At 41.0% G+C, this 18,849-nt stretch overlaps 2 protein-coding genes across 2 annotated transcripts in view; both read right to left on the reverse strand.

The window, feature by feature from the left end:
* LOC146980351 (uncharacterized) overlaps positions 1-18,049 on the reverse strand; it is a 96,728-nt gene extending 78,679 nt beyond the window's left edge. Inside the window, exon 1 of the mRNA XM_085788879.1 lies at positions 17,089-18,049. Coding sequence (XP_085645005.1) covers positions 17,089-18,034 — 946 coding nt within the window. The 5' untranslated portion in view covers positions 18,035-18,049. The remainder of the gene's footprint in view (positions 1-17,088) is intronic.
* Positions 1,221-6,433, reverse strand: LOC146980358 (major histocompatibility complex class I-related protein 1-like). The gene is made up of 6 exons (XM_085788884.1): positions 6,331-6,433; positions 5,265-5,534; positions 4,616-4,894; positions 2,959-3,261; positions 1,464-1,565; positions 1,221-1,246 (listed from the first exon to the last, which is right to left on the reverse strand). The coding sequence occupies exons 1-6, from the start codon at positions 6,431-6,433 to the stop codon at positions 1,221-1,223; spliced, it is 1,083 nt and encodes a 360-aa protein (XP_085645010.1).
* Positions 18,050-18,849: the final 800 nt, after the last annotated feature.

Here is an 18,849-nt window from a genome sequence, read left to right on the forward strand (position 1 = left end):
TGTGCTGAGAGCGCTCCATCTTTCTATTATCATGTGATTCTTCTGATACATGACAACACACTGGCTGCAAATGCATCTGAACACTTTTAGATTGGACAGAAGCTCAAGAAGTCTGCAGAGGAAAGGCTTCAGATCTGGTTGTTATAGCTGATGAAGCAGAGAAGGTAATGAGAATATTAAAAACATCTTAGAATAATTCAGATTAGTTTTTTGTAGGTGTGGAACACAGAGTGTGAAGATGGTGATGATGATGATGATGATGGCTTGGATTTATACAGAGCTTTTCTAAGAACTCAAAGCGCTTTACAGAACCCATTATTCATTCATACCACATTCACAGCGGTGGTGGTCAGCTACGTCTGTAGCCACAGCTGCCCTGGGGCAGACTGACAGAAGTATGGCTGCCAACCTGCTCCAAACCACCACCACACATTCATACACATACACATTCACACAAAACAAGGTGGGGACAGTCAGGTGTCTTGCCCACTACGACAGAGACTGGGATGGAGTGGGATTCGAACCGCCAACCAGTGGTGGACAGTAACAGAGTAAATTTACTTGAGTACTGTACTTAAGTACATATCCAGAGGATTTGTACTTTACTTGAGTATTAGATTTCTTTGGTACTTATTACTCTTACTTGAATACATTTCCAAGACAAATATTTTTACTTTTACTCGAGTTAATTTCTAGGAAGGCTGAAAAGTACTCGTTACTTTCAGGTCTGCTCTTTTTTTCTTTTCTTTTTTCTAAAATCCTATTGGACACAAGCTGTGTTTGTCTGTGAAGGAAACCCTAACCCCTAAAAGCAGCTCATCAGTGCAGCTGCTTTCAAAGAGTTAATTCTCACAAACAAGAGTTAAAAGCTCCTTAAATTCATTTAGAAACAATTATAGTAATTCACTGATGTGAAAAATAAGAAATTTACTCTTATTCTTACTTTTACTTAAAGTGAATTTAAAAGCATGTACTTTTGGATACTTAAGTAACTTTAAAAGCAAGTACTTTTTTACTCTTACTCAAGTAAACTCAGAGAGTTCAGAGCTGGTTTCAGGAGCTGTAAGATCAGAAACACACTGTTTGTGACAAACTGTGGAAAGTCCATTTAACCAACACTGAATCTTTTAGAAACAGTAAATGAAGAAGTAGATCATCGATCAAATGATTTAGAATCAGTTTCAGTGTAAAAGATCATTTCAGACAAAATGAAATCAGTTTTACTTACAGGATGGACGGTCTTTGCCTGAAACAAAAAACAAACCAAAGACAAATCAGTTGTAAATGACAGGATGTGTTTGATCAGCTCATCACCACTGAATATGATCCTCTCCTCTAGGGAACTCTTTTTTTAAACTCAAGCTCGTTTTCAGTTTTATCTGGATAAACACTTAAACTCAAAGAATAATATCTAAATATTAAAAGAGTCATTAAATTAAAACTGTCTATATTTTCTTTCTCACCTTTCTTCTGTTTATAAACCATGAATGCAGTGACAGCGATGAGGACGAGAGCCAGAGGAGCCAGTGCAGAGATGAAGGGGACGGTGGTGTTACTGGACTTCTCTGGTGAATATAAAATATCCCATTTTAAGACCAGAACAGATCAACAGGTCAGAACACAAGAGTGTAGAAGCTGATGTCTGTTTACATTCATCTGGTCATTTACTGCCCCCTTGTGGAGGCAGCAGGTTATTGTCTCTGGAAACTTGTCAACCATCTCTAGTTTGTGCACAGTGCTGTCCCTGCTGCACTTAGTAGATGAGGTTTTGTTTATTGTTTATTGTATTCTTTGGATCCCCATTAGTCTACATAATGATGCAGACTATTCTTCCTGGGGTCCACATTAAATCAAACACTTATTCCAACAATACAGTGTTTATACAAAAAAATTACATGAAATCATTTATCCTGAATATATAAACAAGATTATAGAAATGCATATTAAGTAGTACAATGTAAATAAGTTAACATGATCAAGAGGAGTAATATAGTTTTTTACATGATTATCAAATAGTTACATGATTATAGAAGAGTACCTATACATGAGATAACCTAAAGCATAAATGTTCAACGCAGGTGTACTAACATGCTTGAATTCAACTTGACATGATTGCCTAATTTGGTAGTAGTCTATTGCAACATGATATTATGACGAAACACAGCTTCTCTCAGTTTCATTTTAAAACTGGACATTCCCGTGGTTGTGATCAAGTGTGAGGGGAGACTGTTCCAGTGAGCTACAGCTCTATACATAACTGACCTTTTGAGTGCATTGGTTCTAGGTAAAGGCAAGGTGAAGTTGTTTCCTGAGGCCTGTCTAGTGCTATAACTATGTTTCACATTTGTCGGTTGAAGTTGTAAAAACAAAAAAAACAGGTTTATGTTAAGTATAAGTCTTTCTCAAAAGCATTATAAGACTATAAGCCAGTCTCTCCTCCACCAGCATCCATGTGAGACTTTTGTGCATACTCATGACACTTTCTCTGATAGAGTACCACAGAGCAAGGCGTGCTGCCCTGTTTTGAGTTAGCTGCAGTTTAAAAAGGTCTTTCTTTGAGGCACTGGACCAAACTGTTGGGCAGTAATTCAGATGAGACAGAACTAAGGAATTAATTAATAGTTTTACAGTTGATTCATTCAGCAGGTAGGTGATTCTTCTAATATTAGAGATATTGTAACTCATTTTAGACACTATATTATTGATATGATTTGACCAAGACAAAGTTTCATCCACTGTTACTCCCAACAGTTTGGCTTCTTTGACCTGTTCTATAGCAATGCCTTGCATAGAAAGACATTAACCAAGAGATGAGCTGCTCAGCTTTTAAACCACTGTATCTATGTTCACAACTGTTGTTGAAGATGAATTCACAGCTCAACTGTAGAACAAAGACTAAAATACCCAACAGAGCACAGACATGACGTCACATCCAGGAGCTGCTGGTGTCTCTCTTACCCACGTTGGTCCTGATCTGAGCTTGGTCCAGTTTGGTGACGATGTCGTCCTTCACTCCAGAGAGCTGAAACACACAGTCATACCTCCTCCAGTCTTCAGCTTTGACCGATGAGACGTCCAGGTCAACACTCATCTGGAAGGATCCATCATGGTTGGGGAGGATCTCTCCTTGGTCCACGTCCTCATGAAGCTCCTCTCCATCTCTGGTCCAGAACATCAGGGCTCTGTGAGGGTAGAAACCTGTAGCGTGGCAGCTGACTGGAGAGGAGGGGGTCTTCTGGAGGAGAGACACTGAGGGAAGATCTGGAGAGACAACAGGTAAGTTAGACTGGTGGTCGTTGGTCTCCACTACATGTTCAGACTCACACATTCATCTTCTGACAGCTCCACATGACAACAACAGCATCTCTCTCTTCTAACAGTGAAGAAGTCAAAGTGACTGTTCACTGACTATCACCAGTCACCAGAGTGATGATACAGTGGTGATTCAGTCTGATTGGTCTATATATCAATATGGTTGTGATCATAGACATATATACAGTACATTGACGCCGCATTGACTGCTGCCTCCCACGAGAGCGACGTGCCTACAGGGCGGCCATCTTGGAACAGGACTACTCACTCCTACAGTGCATTCCTTCCATAGAGGTATCATGATATCAAAGTGATCATAATTCGCTCAGTTTTCACGGGGTTTGTTTGTAACAAATGTCAGACATAGTAGATACATCTTTATTTAAGGAGTTTTTTTTAAGGGTATATATTATTATATTATATTATTATTATATTAGTGCCCCGTGCTGGGCAGCCAGCCAGCCTCCCCTCCAGAGCTCTGACAACACACAAAACACACTTTGCTCGGCACCAGCAACGATGATTGCATTGTACCGGTACCGGTACTGACGACGGCAACACATTCACGTGGGCTGCTCTCTGACAACACAGGCAGCAGACAGACAGCTGCCCCTCATCAACCGGAGTACCAGCACCACGTAACCGGGCCGTTGCTAGGGACGCCGCTTGTTAAACTGTGCCGGTAGTTTTCTTTTTCAGAGGTAGTTTATAGATTAATAACGTTGCATTTTAACCAACATTTGGTCTCAAATGAGTTATTTCAGCAGTGAGCAGCAGCTGTGTAATAGGCGGGATGATGTAGTGAGCTGGTGATATTATAATGGGACCTGAACTTGGAGCGGAGGGTTCTGTCCGTCCTGGGTTTATTTCACTGCTCACAATATATTATCCTTTACTTACATCTGACCTCTGAAAAGTGATTCTACAAGATCTGTTTTTTATGTTCCCCTTATTCATATGCGGCACCGAAGTCTGGTATATTTTCCGAAGCTTGTCTGCTGATAACATAGAATTTGTATTTTGGTAGTAAAACCTGCATTTTTAAAATATCAAAGCATCCTGTATCATACCTACATGTCTGACGTTTTTTAACAAATCAAACCATTTTGAAATCGGTCCAAAATTCAGCGAATTTGAGGTTGAGGAGTTCCTCTTTTCCCCATAGCTGCATGCACTGCTGCCTCTGTCAGTCCTGTTCCAATATGGCGGCGCTGTAGGCACATCGCTCCACAGCCAATGCGGCGTCTATGTATATATGTCTATGGTTGTGATCATCAAACTACATCAGGTCATGTGACTCTACCTGTTCTCAGCAGAGAGTTCTTCCCATAGCTCAAGTAGTCCTTCATCCACTCAGGACAAATCTGAGTTATGAAGTTCTCATTGTATTTTATTCTCCCTTTGTCGGCATCCCATCTCAGTTTGGTGACGACAGCCTGTGGTTTGGCAGCGATCCATGTATGTGTCTTCAGGTCCAGTGACAGGAAGTCTTCTCCGTCATAACCACACTGAATAAAACCATCAACTTCTCCAGTTTCCTCGTCCCATTCACATCCACCCAACCTCTGCAAGATGTGGACACCTGAGACAGAGACTGAAGTTAACACTGGACTCTGAGTTCAGATGAAGACATTGATGTATCTTCCTCCCATTAATTTTCTCTTGTCTCTTAACTTAATAAAATAATAAACTCTTAATAAAGACAGTGCATCAAAAAGGCCACATCACTTTTACTGTATTGGTTCTTGATTCATTTCTAACTTGTAAAATGTGAGAGGTTACAAAATATCAGGGTCCTGACCTGATGAGAAAAACTACCAGTGGGTTTTCTGAATCTTTCTCGATCCTACTTTATTGGCTGGTCTACTGTCTACCTGTTTATGGTGTTGAGCTTTTGTGGAGTCGCAGACAATAGAAACAGTCAAAAGTGAAATGTACGATAATGCACCTACCTCCACTTTGGTTGAAGCGCTGCTTCAAACTATGAATACTGGTCTTGAAGATGTAGGGCGTGCTCTCAAAACACTCCTCAGCGTACCACCATAGGTGTTCAGGGTTCTCAGCTAAAGCTGTTTTCATCCAGCTCTGTTTTGGTTCTACTCTGTTTATGTTGCTGTCACAGTGAGCAGCCTGAATGTCATCAAGCAGTGCAACAGCCACAAACTCAGGGAGGTTTGTGACTCCAGTTGATACAGTGGTGACATAGACCAGGGTGTGTTTCACTGTGGGGAAAAACAAGGCCTTGATTATAATATAAAACTACACTCCTCATAAATGTGATATATTCAGATTGATTTTAAAATCTGCAACAGTAAAATCCACAGTTGAGCAAAAAGTAAGGTGAAGAGATGAATAAATATTTAAATGTGATCCTACCTGCTGATGAACATGTGACAGAGAAGAAGAAACAAAAGAATTGTCTTCATTTTGTTTTTCCAGACAAAGGACCAATGATACAGACGCTTTAACCTCTCTCTGCTGTTTCCTCGTAAAGGAAGGTTCAGGTGTCACCGCTCAGGTGTGGAGTTCTGGCACTTGATATCATACAAGTACAACTTTATAAGAACATTAAAGGACAGATGATGTCTCTTCTTTTAGACCTTTCTCACAGTCCTCTACTGCTCAAGGTTCAAAAACAGATGATTTTTGTTGACTACTACTAATGTTTACTGGTTATTATGTTGATGCTCAGTAGATGGACTACTGTTTAATAGCCAAAACATTGAATATAATATAAAACAGACCGTACCTACCTTCACTTGTGACTCCAGAAGACAGAGTGGAGAGAAACTTTACAGCGTGTATCACTGAGGGACAGACAGGGTTTTTTTTTTTACTATAAATATAAACATTCACTCTTCATAATTGTGATATATTCAGTCAGATTCAGTTGAAACTCTAGTTGAGGTGAAAGTGAAACCAGGTCATGCAGCAGTGTGATGCAGGGGAAAAACCCAGAGCTGAGCAGAAAAAAGTACGAAAGTGAAGAGTTGAATAAATATTTAAATGTGATCCTACCTGCTGATGAACTTTGACAGAGAAGAAGAAACAAAATCCACGTTTTCACTTTGTTTTGCCACAGACGATCAACGGATGGATGATACAGCCGCTTTAGTAACATCCTGTCCATGAATAACAAAAAAGGAGAAGTGACAAATCCCAATATTTGTCACTATGGGCCTGAAAATGAATAATAGAAACTGGACAAACAGGAAGTTTTTGAAGCACACAGTATTAGAAGAATAAAATGTTATTAAAAATAAGAAAATAGGAGGATAGGAAATAGGAAAATAGATACAGTATTGAAGAAAGAACACATAATATACTATGATATACACAACCTCAATAAAAATGGACAGAATGAAAATGACCTAAAAAAAATCTTAATAACTATAGTGACAGCTGGTTTTCTACTCTGAAGCTTTGAGAGTGTCATCTGTATATTTATATATGTGCATACATGTGAAATAAATATATTTTGGTAATGAAAAATGTTATCTCTGATTTTTACATTGATTATTTATACATTCATTTCTTTACAATCAACCTCATCTCCATAACCAATCCAGCTTTAGACTGAAATAGGACAGCCCACCTAATTACGTATGACCACAGAAATAAAGAAGAGCAGAACAACATAAACAAAGCTCATGTTTTGAAATGAATGAATGAATCGGTGTAAATGATCAGGTAGTGACACCACAAACCTTTGGATGGAGACATTCAAAAAGTGAATCATTGCTCAGTGTTCTTGATTTTTTATTGTTGTGAATGTGAGTTAAAATAAACAGATCAAACAGGATTCACATAAGTAAGTTGTGTGGTTGAGATGAGCAATATGGCAATGTGAACAAGTTATGTCAGGTAAAATACCGCAGCTGCTGCACTACAGACGTTATTGTGTGACAACTGTGTGATTCTCTGATTTTAAAGAACTTTGTCATTATTATCATAACAGTAGGTGCCAGTCTGTTGTCACAGATACTACATACTGCAGGGTCTAATGACTGGTCATCTACAGGACGTTGTTCAAGTCTCCACTTTTCAAAACTTTATTCTTCTCTGTTCATATGTGACTCCAGTTACAGTGATATTTTTCTTGCAATTACCCGTCCATTCAGCCAAACGTATGGCAGCAGTGCTGTTTTAAATCTGTCTTCATCTTCCTCCCTCTGGTTCCTCTGTATGATCGGTTAGTTACATCTTGTGTGTGATAAAATAAATGTTGAGGTGTAATTAAGTTGTTTGTGTCTCACTGCTGCTGTTGCCTGAACCAAACAGTCACATCTGCTTCGTACAGGTCGTCATACTTCACCTGACCAGGAGCAGCTCTGTTAAATTGCTGTTTTAAAATGTGCGAAACAGTGACACCTTCTGGCCAAACTACGGTATTGCACAAGTTTAACACTTACCGTGTTTCCCTTATCTTTCTCTGTTGAATGATCTGTGCTGATTGGTCCTGATCACTGATTTTCTGTAACATTAATACTCTAAAATTATCTTGAGACTATTTAACCCCAGAATATATCACATTATTAAAACTGCAAAATGCATAAAGAAGATTTTATTGAAAAACAAAGCAACAGCACAAACAATGAAACATGTCTGGTTCTGTTGCTTATAGCTTGTTTTTTGTAATTGTAAAAGTTTAAGGTCTGTCCTTCAGCTCTGGTGAAAGAAATGTTTAAAATATGTGTTGGTTGCAGAGAGATGGTTGATAATAAATGTGAAGCCAGGGTCACAACAATAAATGGAAGCCAATGCTAAACACTGTCTAAATTATTGCTTCTAAATAGCTGTTAGCTCCTAAACTTAAAGGTACAGTATGTAAGAAATCTAAAGCAACTGGCCATAAAATCATCCTAATATGTAACAGAGACTCAGGAATAATGTTCATACTGAACTCACCAACAACAATCCTACAGCCAAGATATTCGCATTTAAACAAATCATTTGCAGACCGCAAATCATGTTGATGTTTTGAAATCATGTTTTGGCATGTGGCGCCACCTACCGCCGTCTACAAATCATTGCAGTCAGTAGAGTCTCAGCTGCCGAGCAACCACAGGTTGCCAGTTACGAGACTACGGTATCTTTGGACTGAGCTACAATGGCGGAGGCAACGAAATCTAAAAGACCTCGTTATGACTTGCAAAAACGCCAAGATAAAATGCGAGGCAAAGCGAGAGTGTACATAGGGATGACCCCCATAGGGGATGCATTTGAACGATGGAGAGAGCTGAAAGCCGAGAGGAAGTTGAAAAGCGATGCAGAATTGGCTACTTTTCTACTAGACAGGTAAGCTTGGCTAACTAAGTTAGCATCATAGCTCGACGGGGATGGACATTTCAAATACTTTGAACTGTCGAGTAATGACGTTATACATTTCGATCATAGCAGCACAGCTAACGCTAGCAGCATTAGCACTGTCCATCCGGTCTCCAGCCGCTGTCGGCGCGTTTGCCAGCAGCGGCTGGACAATACGAATACGATACTTACATTTGATGCTAAGCGGAGTCCTCTTTAGGTCTTTGCATGTATATTGTCATAAACTATATAACGTTATAAAAGCAGAGGCAACAATGAAGGACAGTTCGGTAAAATATCATGCATAACGTTATTCCATCTGATATGTCCACCCCTAGTCAACAGCTAACGTTACCAAAACTTATAATACATCTTGATCTTTACTGAGAGAACAGAATTGTGTCGAGCCACTCAGTTATGATAAAACACTCATCGTTTTAGCTACATGGGTCTGAGCACCTCCACCCCCAGTAAGAGGCACAGACTGGGGAAAAAAATCTTGGCAACTCCTTCACTGTCAAGCATTGGAGGGCCACCATCTGATACCCTTTCTGTTGACGAAGGAAAAGTAGGCCTAAATGTAAATGAGAGCACCGCGGATGCCCCTGAAGCCCTACAGGAAAGGTAAATAAAGCCTCACGATCCTTACAATATGATTGAGGAAAATAAAATAGGTTGAACATTTACTTTTTCTACGATCCACACCTATGGTAACAGACATTTCTTTCCCCAAAAGTATCCAAGATACTGAGACCCAGACTATGGATGAAGGTCAGATAAACCTGACCTGAGGAACAGTGTGTAAGTTTCACTGAAAATGCCTCTAGTAGTAGTGTGACAAGGCTTGCTGATGTGCTTTGATTGTTTATATTTTATATTTTCAAATTTGACAGTATTGATTGGGGTGACTGCGATGACACAGGGGAGGATATCGAATGTGATGACAGTCAGGATGAGGACTACGTTCCTCGTATTTGTGTTCGGTATGTTACCATTATTTTGATTCTCATTGCTTCATGATGTTTCACTTCAAATAAATACTCTAACAATTTATTTAATTATTACTGTTTCACCACTATATCTTGTATTAATAACTAATGCATACATAACAATTGCTTTCATATGTTTCATGTCTACAGGATGGGTGGAGCATTGCAGACACCACCAGACCTTGACAGTCTGCCTGTAATAGAGGCCAGTGGAACTGTACATGACATCCCAGAGATGGAGCCTGACCCTCCAGCAGTTGACCCACCCCTACCTCAACCTCCCTTTCCTGGTGTACCGGATGTCATAACAGAGAATGACCTAATCGGGAAACGTGCCTCCATTGCATATGAGGACTGTCTGAGGCAGCTAGCGTCATTCCTTGTGCTGCCACTCCAAAGGTGCCCTTACACGTTTGGTCTCAGCCAGGTGGAGCGTCAGTGCCGCCCCCCCTTTGAAGTTTCTATCACCTACAGGGGTACTGCAAGCATAATGGAATGGGTGAGTGGTTGTAGTCACACAACATTGCAAACAAGTAGTATTTCTGAGTTAAAGAAATTTGGAAATTGTTTTGTGACACTTGATTATGCTACATTAGCAGCACATCTGTATTTAGCAATGTTAAGTAAGTTGTGTTTTATTCATTCACAGACCTGTCCTGTTGGCCATGTTGTATGGAGGTGGTGCTCACAGCCAACAGTGAAATACGGGATGCTGGCAGGGGACTTCCTGTTGGCCACCAACATCTTGCTCTCAGGGAGTAACTATGACAAAGTTGCTCTACTGTTTCGTTTCATGAACATGGGGATGGTGGACCGTACTTCATTCTACAATATTCAAGGCACGTTTTGTGTTGATACCATCAAGGAATGTTGGGAAGAGAAGAGAGCAAAGAGCATAGAATGCCTACAAACCAGAGATGTGGTGATAGTAGGTAATGTGAAGTTTTTTTTATTTTTATTAAAAAGGATTCAGTGGTTTGTTGAAGTTTGAATGTGATGATCATTGAAAATAATGAATTATTTACTATTTCAATAGCGGATGGAAGAATGGACAGTCCTGGACATTGTGCTCAGTACTGTACTTACACTGCCATGGAGAATGACTCCCGAGAAATAATTTCCATCGTAACAGTGGATAAAAGGGAAACAGGGAGAAATTCTGTGGTGATGGAGAGAGAAGCATTTGTGCAGACAGTCGATATAGTGTGGTCGTTTAAGGCTCAGTCATTTCAAATTGGGGTTAAAGTTTGGTTTTCACTTCCAAGTTGAAGTTTAGGGTCTATAGAACAATTTGAGTCCAAGTGTCAAACACACAGATAAAAAATGGCCTTTAGTCTCCTGTTATCTCCACAAGGTTAGCTCTACTTAATATCAGATCACTAGCCAACAAATCCTTGTTAGTAAATGACATCATTATCACCTATAATCTAGACTTCTTACTTCTTAGTGAAACATGGCTGACTGAATGTAGCTGTGCTACCATTCTCAATGAGGCTGCACCAACAAATTTCAGTTTTATGAATAAGTGTCGAAGTGGTAAGAAAGGCGGGGGAGTTGCTGCCATTTTTAAATCTGTATTTCAGTGCAAGGAAACTATATTTGGTGATTTTAGCTCTTTTGAATATCTATGTTTTTTAGTAAAGGGTGATCCAAAAGTTCTCTTCCTAATTATTTACAGACCACCAAGATACCCAGGAAAATTCTTTGATGAGTTTGCCGAACTGCTGTCAGTTATCTGCACTGACTACAACTTTTTTATCATAACAGGGGATTTTAACATTCACATAGACAATAACATGGACACAAATGCCAAAGAACTTTGCTCTCTTCTTGACACTTTTGGCCTCTCCCAACATGTGAAAGGGCCCACACACACCCGAGGCCACACTCTGGATCTGGTTATCTGTAGAGGTGTTGACATTACATCTGTTGATATCAAGGACTTGGCTCTTTCTGATCATTTCTGTGTGTTCTTTGACTTACAGATAACTCCGGACATGCAGTTACCCTCTGTATCTGTTAGGAAAAGGTTCATAAATGAGAATACCAGTGTTAAGTTTATGGAGGCTATAGTCATGTCACCAACTGTGAGCGCAGAGACAGTTGATGAACTCCTGGATAATTTCAACTGCAAAATCTCAAATGTCATTGATACCATTGCACCTATTAAAACTAAGATGACCTTGGCCAGACAGAGAACACCATGGAGGAACACTTTGATGGTAAAGGCTCTGAAAACAGAATGCAGGAAAGCTGAGCGTAAATGGAGAAAAACTAAACTTCAAATCCACCATGACCTCTACAAACAAAGTCTTTGTAATTGCATGGGCTATTCAAGGCTAGACAGCAACACTTTACTGAAATGATTAATAAGAATATCAACAACACTCGTGCTCTGTTTGCTATGGTTAATAAGCTTACAACCCCCCCAAAAGAGATAGTTTCAGAACTCTTTTCCACAGAAAAATGCAATGAATTTGCTTACTTCTTCAATGAAAAAATCAAATCCATAAGGCTAAATATCAACACAAATCAGCAAAATAATACAATGATGCAATCCCTAAAATCACCTAGGAATAAATCAACTGTAATGTCAGAGTTTAATACAGTTGACCAAAAAACCTTAGAAGAAACAGTTCAGCATCTTAAAACATCGACATGTTGCCTTGACACAATACCATCTGACTTTTTTAAAACTATTATAAGCTCTGTCCAAACAGATCTGCAGCAAATAATCAATTGCTCACTTCAATCAGGCACGTTTCCTAAACCCCTGAAAGTAGCTGCCATCAAGCCGCTCTTAAAAAAGAGAACATTGGATACTACCATTTTAACCAATTACAGACCCATCTCAAATCTTCCCTTTATAGCCAAGATCGTTGAGAAAGTGGTTTTTAATCAACTCAGCAACTTCTTAAACTCCAGTGGACTCTTTGACAAATTTCAATCAGGCTTCCGACCTCACCACAGTACAGAAACAGCTCTTATTAGAGTGTTAAATGACATAAGGTTGAACACTGACTCAGGCAAGGTGTCAGTTCTGGTCATGTTGGATCTCAGTGCTGCGTTTGACACTGTGGATCACAGTATACTGCTGGACAGGTTGGAAACCTGGGCAGGACTCAGCGGGACAGTCCTAAAATGGTTCAGGTCCTACTTAGAGGAACGGAGTTATTTTGTGACCATTGGTAGTTATCAATCCGATCGAGTGGCTATGACATGTGGAGTTCCTCAGGGGTCAGTCCTTGGACCCCTTCTGTTCAACCTGTATATGCTGCCTTTGGGTCAAATTCTACAGAACTCTAATGTCAACTATCATAGTTATGCAGATGACACACAGATATATCTTGCACTGTCTCCAGATGACTGCAGTCCAATAGAGTCATTATGTCACTGTTTAGAGCAAGTCAAAAATTGGATGAGCCAAAATTTCCTTCAGTTAAATCAAGAAAAAACTGAGGTCATTGTTTTTGGAAATAAAGAGAAGAGGGTTGCTGTCAGTAAACACCTTGAGTCACTGTCTTTAGAAACTAAAGACCAAGTCCGAAACCTCGGCGTGCTGATAGACTCAGATCTGACCTTCAACAGCCATATCAAATCAGTCACCAAATCAGCCTTTTATCAACTGAAGAACATATCCAGAATTAAGGGTTTTATGTCCCAAACTGATCAGGAGAAGCTGATTCATGCTTTTATCTCCAGTAGACTTGACTACTGTAACGGTCTTCTGACTGGTCTCCCCCAAAAAAGTATCAAACAGCTGCAGCTCATTCAGAACGCTGCAGCTCGAGTTTTAACCAGAACAAAGAGATCAGATCACATCACCCCGGTTCTTAAGACCTTACACTGGCTCCCAGTCAGCTACAGAATAGATTTTAAAGTTCTGCTCCTGGTTTACAAATCACTGAATGGTTTAGGTCCAGAATACATGAAAGACATGTTACTAGAGTATAAACCCAGTCGAGCTCTGAGATCTACTGACTCAGGTCAGATAGTGGAGCTCAGAGTTCAGACCAGACATGGTGAAGCAGCATTTAGCTGTTATGCTGCTCACAAGTGGAACAAACTATCAGCAGAACTGAGATCAGCCCCAACTGTAAGTACTTTTAAATCCAGGTTAAAAACATTTCTCTTTTCACATGCTTATAGCTGAGAACTTTAAACTTATCTATTTTTTTTTTCTTTTACTTTTATTTGCTCTTGCTTTTAACTCTGTTTTTAGTGTTTTGTTTGTTTTTATTCTGTCTTATGCTTCTTTTTTTAATGTTTTGTCTTGTGTGTAAAGCACATTGAGTTGCCTTGGTATGAAATGCGCTATATAAATAAAGATGCCTTGCCTTGCCTTGCCTTTAGGGGGCGCCGCAAAATATGTAAACTGCTACAACTTTTGATTAGATTATCTAATTTTAACATATGAGGTATGTATGGATTCAGAATTAAAAGGAGAAACTGGTATGCCAAGCATTTGGTGATCAGATTAAAAATAAATACACTTTTAGCCCAATATATTAAATGGACACAAGAAAATTTTTGCTTTTTTTGAAGATAAAGTCTGGAAATGTCCTCAAAGTTGCTATGAAACATGATTTTTAAAGTTATTGTAAATAAAGGCTGTGTAATTACTCAACTGGATTTAAGATTGGTGTTCAGAATATCCCTATAGCATAAAGATAGCTGGGATACCCATACACAAATATGGCTGCATATAGTAGCCTACGTGATATGAAGCACCTAACTTGCAGGCCTTTTGTTATTGGTGCACTTCTTAATTATTTTGCTGCTTTCAACCCTGGGTTGCATTAAGAATGTCTGAAAAACTCAAAGAAATCAGGAGAAAGCAGCATAGTAGGGCCCATCCTGCCTCATTCGTATACATCTGTATACCACCTGTGGGCCGAAATCGTGTTACCCAACCTCCAGTTAAAGTTATGCAGCTAGTGGTGAGAGGTTCATTTGATGCAGAGAGAAAGCATGAAGAGGCATGGATGAATGCAGTAAATGACACCCTCTATGTCAATTCTGATTTAGGGGGTGGTGCGTGGCGCAGTTGTTAAGGTGGCCGCCCCATGTAGAGGCTACAGTCCTCAACGCAGGCGTCCCCGGTTCGAGTCCCGTGTCGGGCGAACCTTTCCTGCATGTCATTCCCCCCTCTCTCTGCCTCCCCCTTTCCTGTCTGTCTCACTATGTACTATCAAATAAAAAAAAGGCAAAAACTCCAAAAAAAAAGACTGAAAAATTCAGATTTAGAAAGTGGCACTCCAACAATGTGTTCTTCATTCTGTGGTAAGGTGAAGAGGGCCTGGGCGGACTTCGAACCCCAGACTCCCGGGTAAGAGTCATGCGCACCAGGGCACATGATCAACTGGAGGCATAGTGACAGGACCCGTCAACTGTCACATTCCATGCTGCTCGATCTGATGTTGTTGGACAGCCGGAAAAAAGCATTGAGGCCCTCCTGCCACTTTTTCATGACAAAGCAGCAACCCCAGAAATGATTCACCATGGAATGAACCTGGTGAAAAAAACAGCACCTCAACCCACAACAAGTCCCTGTGATGGTAGTGGACCAACCCCTCTATGACTTTGCAAAAAAAATGCAGTGGACCTTCCCTGACATCTTCAGAGAAGACATGTTTGTGGTGATGTTAGGTGGGCTCCACATTGAAATGGCTTTGTGGAGTACCATGGGAAATCTTCTGCGTGGATCTGGATGGCCTGAAGCCCTGAAAGAAGCTGGGCTAGTGAATTCAGTGGCAGCAGCCACATCATTTCTGAAGGCATCCAATGTGATGAGAACAAGATATGCCCATCAAGTTACTGTTGTGGTACTCCACAGCCTTCTAAAGCGAGCCATGAGGACAGTGGAACCGGGATGGTCCTTGAGGACTAGGTTGAGAGAGTTGCCCAAGAGAGCCCAACATTCTCCTTCTGGCTGCTTGTGTACAAGTACCAACAGAGTTCATATGAGCACATCGCGAACGGAAGATCAAACTCATGGTCACAACCCTGCAGAAGCTTGACCATCATAACTATGCCCGGTGGCTTCCAGTCTTTATAAAGGACATGGAATGTCTCCCAGATAGTATCCGGGCAGAGTTAGAAAAGGGACATTGGAGGGTAACTCGCAGCAATCGGCGATTTTCAGCTATGCTGATTGACCAAGCACACGAGCAAGCCAACCAAAAGGTGAAAGGAGTGGGTGGCATAATTGGCCTCACAGAGAACCCAGACATGTTGGAGCGTTGGATTGTGACTTGATGGCTGGATGGCTGGCTGGATGGCTGGCTGGCTGGCTGGCTGGCTGGCTGGCTTGATTGATTGATTGATTGATTGATTGATTGATTGATTGATTGATTGATTGATTGATTGATTGATTGATTGATTGATTGAAAAAAGTTACTCCTGATCCTAAATCCATACATACAAAGACTATGGCTGTTTTGCGGCACCCCCTAGGGCATAGAATAGAAGAGTGATGAGCATTTCAATTTCAGTTTCATCACCACACAGTCTTGACTTAATGAAATAACATTAATAAGTAAAATTGCTTAGCAACTGTGAGGATATTTTCAGACTTTATCTTTAAAAAAGCATAATTTCGCTTGAGTCCATTTAATATATTGGGCTAAAAGTGTATTTATTTTTAATCTGGTCACCAAATGTTTAGCATACCAGTTTCTCCTTTTACTTCTGAATCCATTCATACCTCATTTGTTAAATTTGGTAAATCTAATCAAAAGTTGTAGCAGTTTACATATTTTGCGGCGCCCCCTAGAGGCCATTTTTTATCTGTGTGTTTGACACTCGGACTCAAATTGTTCTATAGACCCTAAACTTCAACTTAGAAGTGAAAATCAAACTTTAAGACCAATTTGAAATGACTGAGAAAAATTACACATGTTACACTATAAGGGTTAAACAAACCATACTTAATTTTTAAAAGCTTGCATAATATTCTTTTACAGGTCTTGTTATTCTTAAACCTTTACGTCATCTTTCATAAAAAACACCGCCACAGCTGCTAATGTTGCTCAGCTGTAGCACCGTGTGTTTTATGACGGCAAAACGGCAGTAAAAAACAAAAACAACTACATTGATCGAGCCGAGTCACAGGCACTCAATAGAGCGTTTGAGCCCAGTTTGTCCGCTCCGGTGGGTGCACGCCACCTATGTATTTGTAAACAACTCATTCTAAGCTTGAGTTTATAAAGAAAAAAAGTCAAAATTCTCTGATTTCAGCTGCTTAAATGTGAATATTTCTGGTTTCTTTGAGTCTCTCTTTGGTTTGTGGACAAAACAAAACATTTGAGGACGTCATCTGGTGGTTTGACAAACACACTGATATTTGTCAACATTTTTTAACATTTTATTGACCAAACAATTAATCGATTAATCATTTACATATCAACAGATTAATCGATGATGAAAATAATCATTAGTTGCTCGGGTGTAGGACCGGAGCGTCCCGTCCTCTAGCTGCTGTGGAGCTGCTGGTGTCTCTTCAGGCTGTTGGAGTGGCTGAGGGCCTTCCCACACTGACCACACACGTACGGTTTTTCTCCGGTGTGGATCCGCTGGTGGACCGTTAACTGTTTGGAGGTAACAAATGTCTTCCCGCACTGCTCACAGCTGTACGGCCTCTCTCCAGTGTGGAGACGCTGGTGGACCGCTAACCCACTAGAGGTAGTGAATGTCTTCCCACACTGCTCGCAGCTGTACGGCCTCTCTCTGGTGTGGACGCGCCGGTGGACCGTTAACTCTGAGGAGGTAGCGAACGCCTTCCCACACTGCTCGCAGCTGTATGGTTTCTCTCCGGTGTGGATCCGCTGGTGGAGCATTAAGTGTCCGGACCGAGCAAACGCCTTCCCGCACTGCTCGCAGCTGTACGGCCTCTCTCCAGTGTGGACACGCTTGTGGACCGCTAACCCACTAGAGGTAGCGAACGCCTTCCCACACTGCTCGCAGCTGTACGGCCTCTCTCTGGTGTGGACGCGCCGGTGGACCGTTAACTTTGAGGAGCTAGCAAACGCCTTCCCACACAGCTCACAGCTGTGCGGCTTCTCTCCGGTGTGGATGCGCCGGTGGACCATTAAATTTCCGCTGGTAGTGAACGCCTTCCCACACTGCTTGCAGCTGTACGGTTTCTCTCCGGTGTGGATCCGCTGGTGGAACATTAAGTGTCCGGACCGAGCAAACGCCTTCCCGCACTGCTCGCAGCTGTACGGCCTCTCTCCAGTGTGGACGCGCCGGTGGACCATTAAATTTCCGCTGTTAGTGAACGCCTTCCCACACTGCTCACAGCTGTACGGCCTCTCTCTGGTGTGGACGCGCCGGTGGATCGTTAACTTTGAGGAGCTAGCAAACGCCTTCCCACACTGCTCACAGCTGTACGGCCTCTCTCCGGTGTGGATGCGCCGGTGGACCATTAAAGTTCCGCTGGTAGTGAACGCCTTCCCACACTGCTCGCAGCTGTACGGCCTCTCTCCGGTGTGGATCCGCTGGTGAATTTTCAGTTTGGACAAGTTGGTGCACGATGTGCCACACTGTTCGCACCTGTACACCGTCTGTTCACATTGGCGCCGCCGGCGATGAGCGTTCAGATGAACTGAGGTCCTGAACACGTTACCACACTTATTACAGCTGTGTGATTTCTTCTTGGTGTGTTCCTGTTTCTATGGCAACAGACAGAAAGAGAGAGAATCAATCAATGATGGATGGTCATTTGTTTTCCTTTTTAAATTCTTCATAATACAAATCTTACAAGCAGAATTATTTCCACTAAGCAAAACATGTCAGCGTTTGAGTTGATATAGTAACCAGGGATGACCCAAAAAGTTAACTCTGTTACCATTACTTTTTTTATTTTTACTTGACAATAAAACGCTCCATTACTTTACTCAAGAAGTCCCGTCACTAATGTCTGCACGAGTGTAAGTCTGCACGTGTCGGCTTGCCCCCATAAGATAAAAAATAATAGAGCCATTAATTTTTTAAGAGCCATTAAAATAAATGCAACTGATTTTATTTATTTATTTAATGATTAATGTTGTTCTATATGCAATTATTTACAGGCTATGTTAGTTTTAGGTTCTCAATAGACAACCAGTCCGGCCCTCGACGTGTACTTTTTAAATGTTGGCAATTTTGAGTTTGACACCCCTGGCTACGCAATTATAGTTTTCTTTCTTTCTCCCCCGAGATGACGACGGAGGTTGGCCGGCCGACCAGCTCTGCAGATGAT

This window comes from Trachurus japonicus, chromosome 10 (assembly GCF_045865225.1).
Source record: "Trachurus japonicus isolate A0001 chromosome 10, Traja_1.0".
NCBI classification, from domain to species: Eukaryota; Metazoa; Chordata; class Actinopteri; order Carangiformes; family Carangidae; genus Trachurus; species Trachurus japonicus.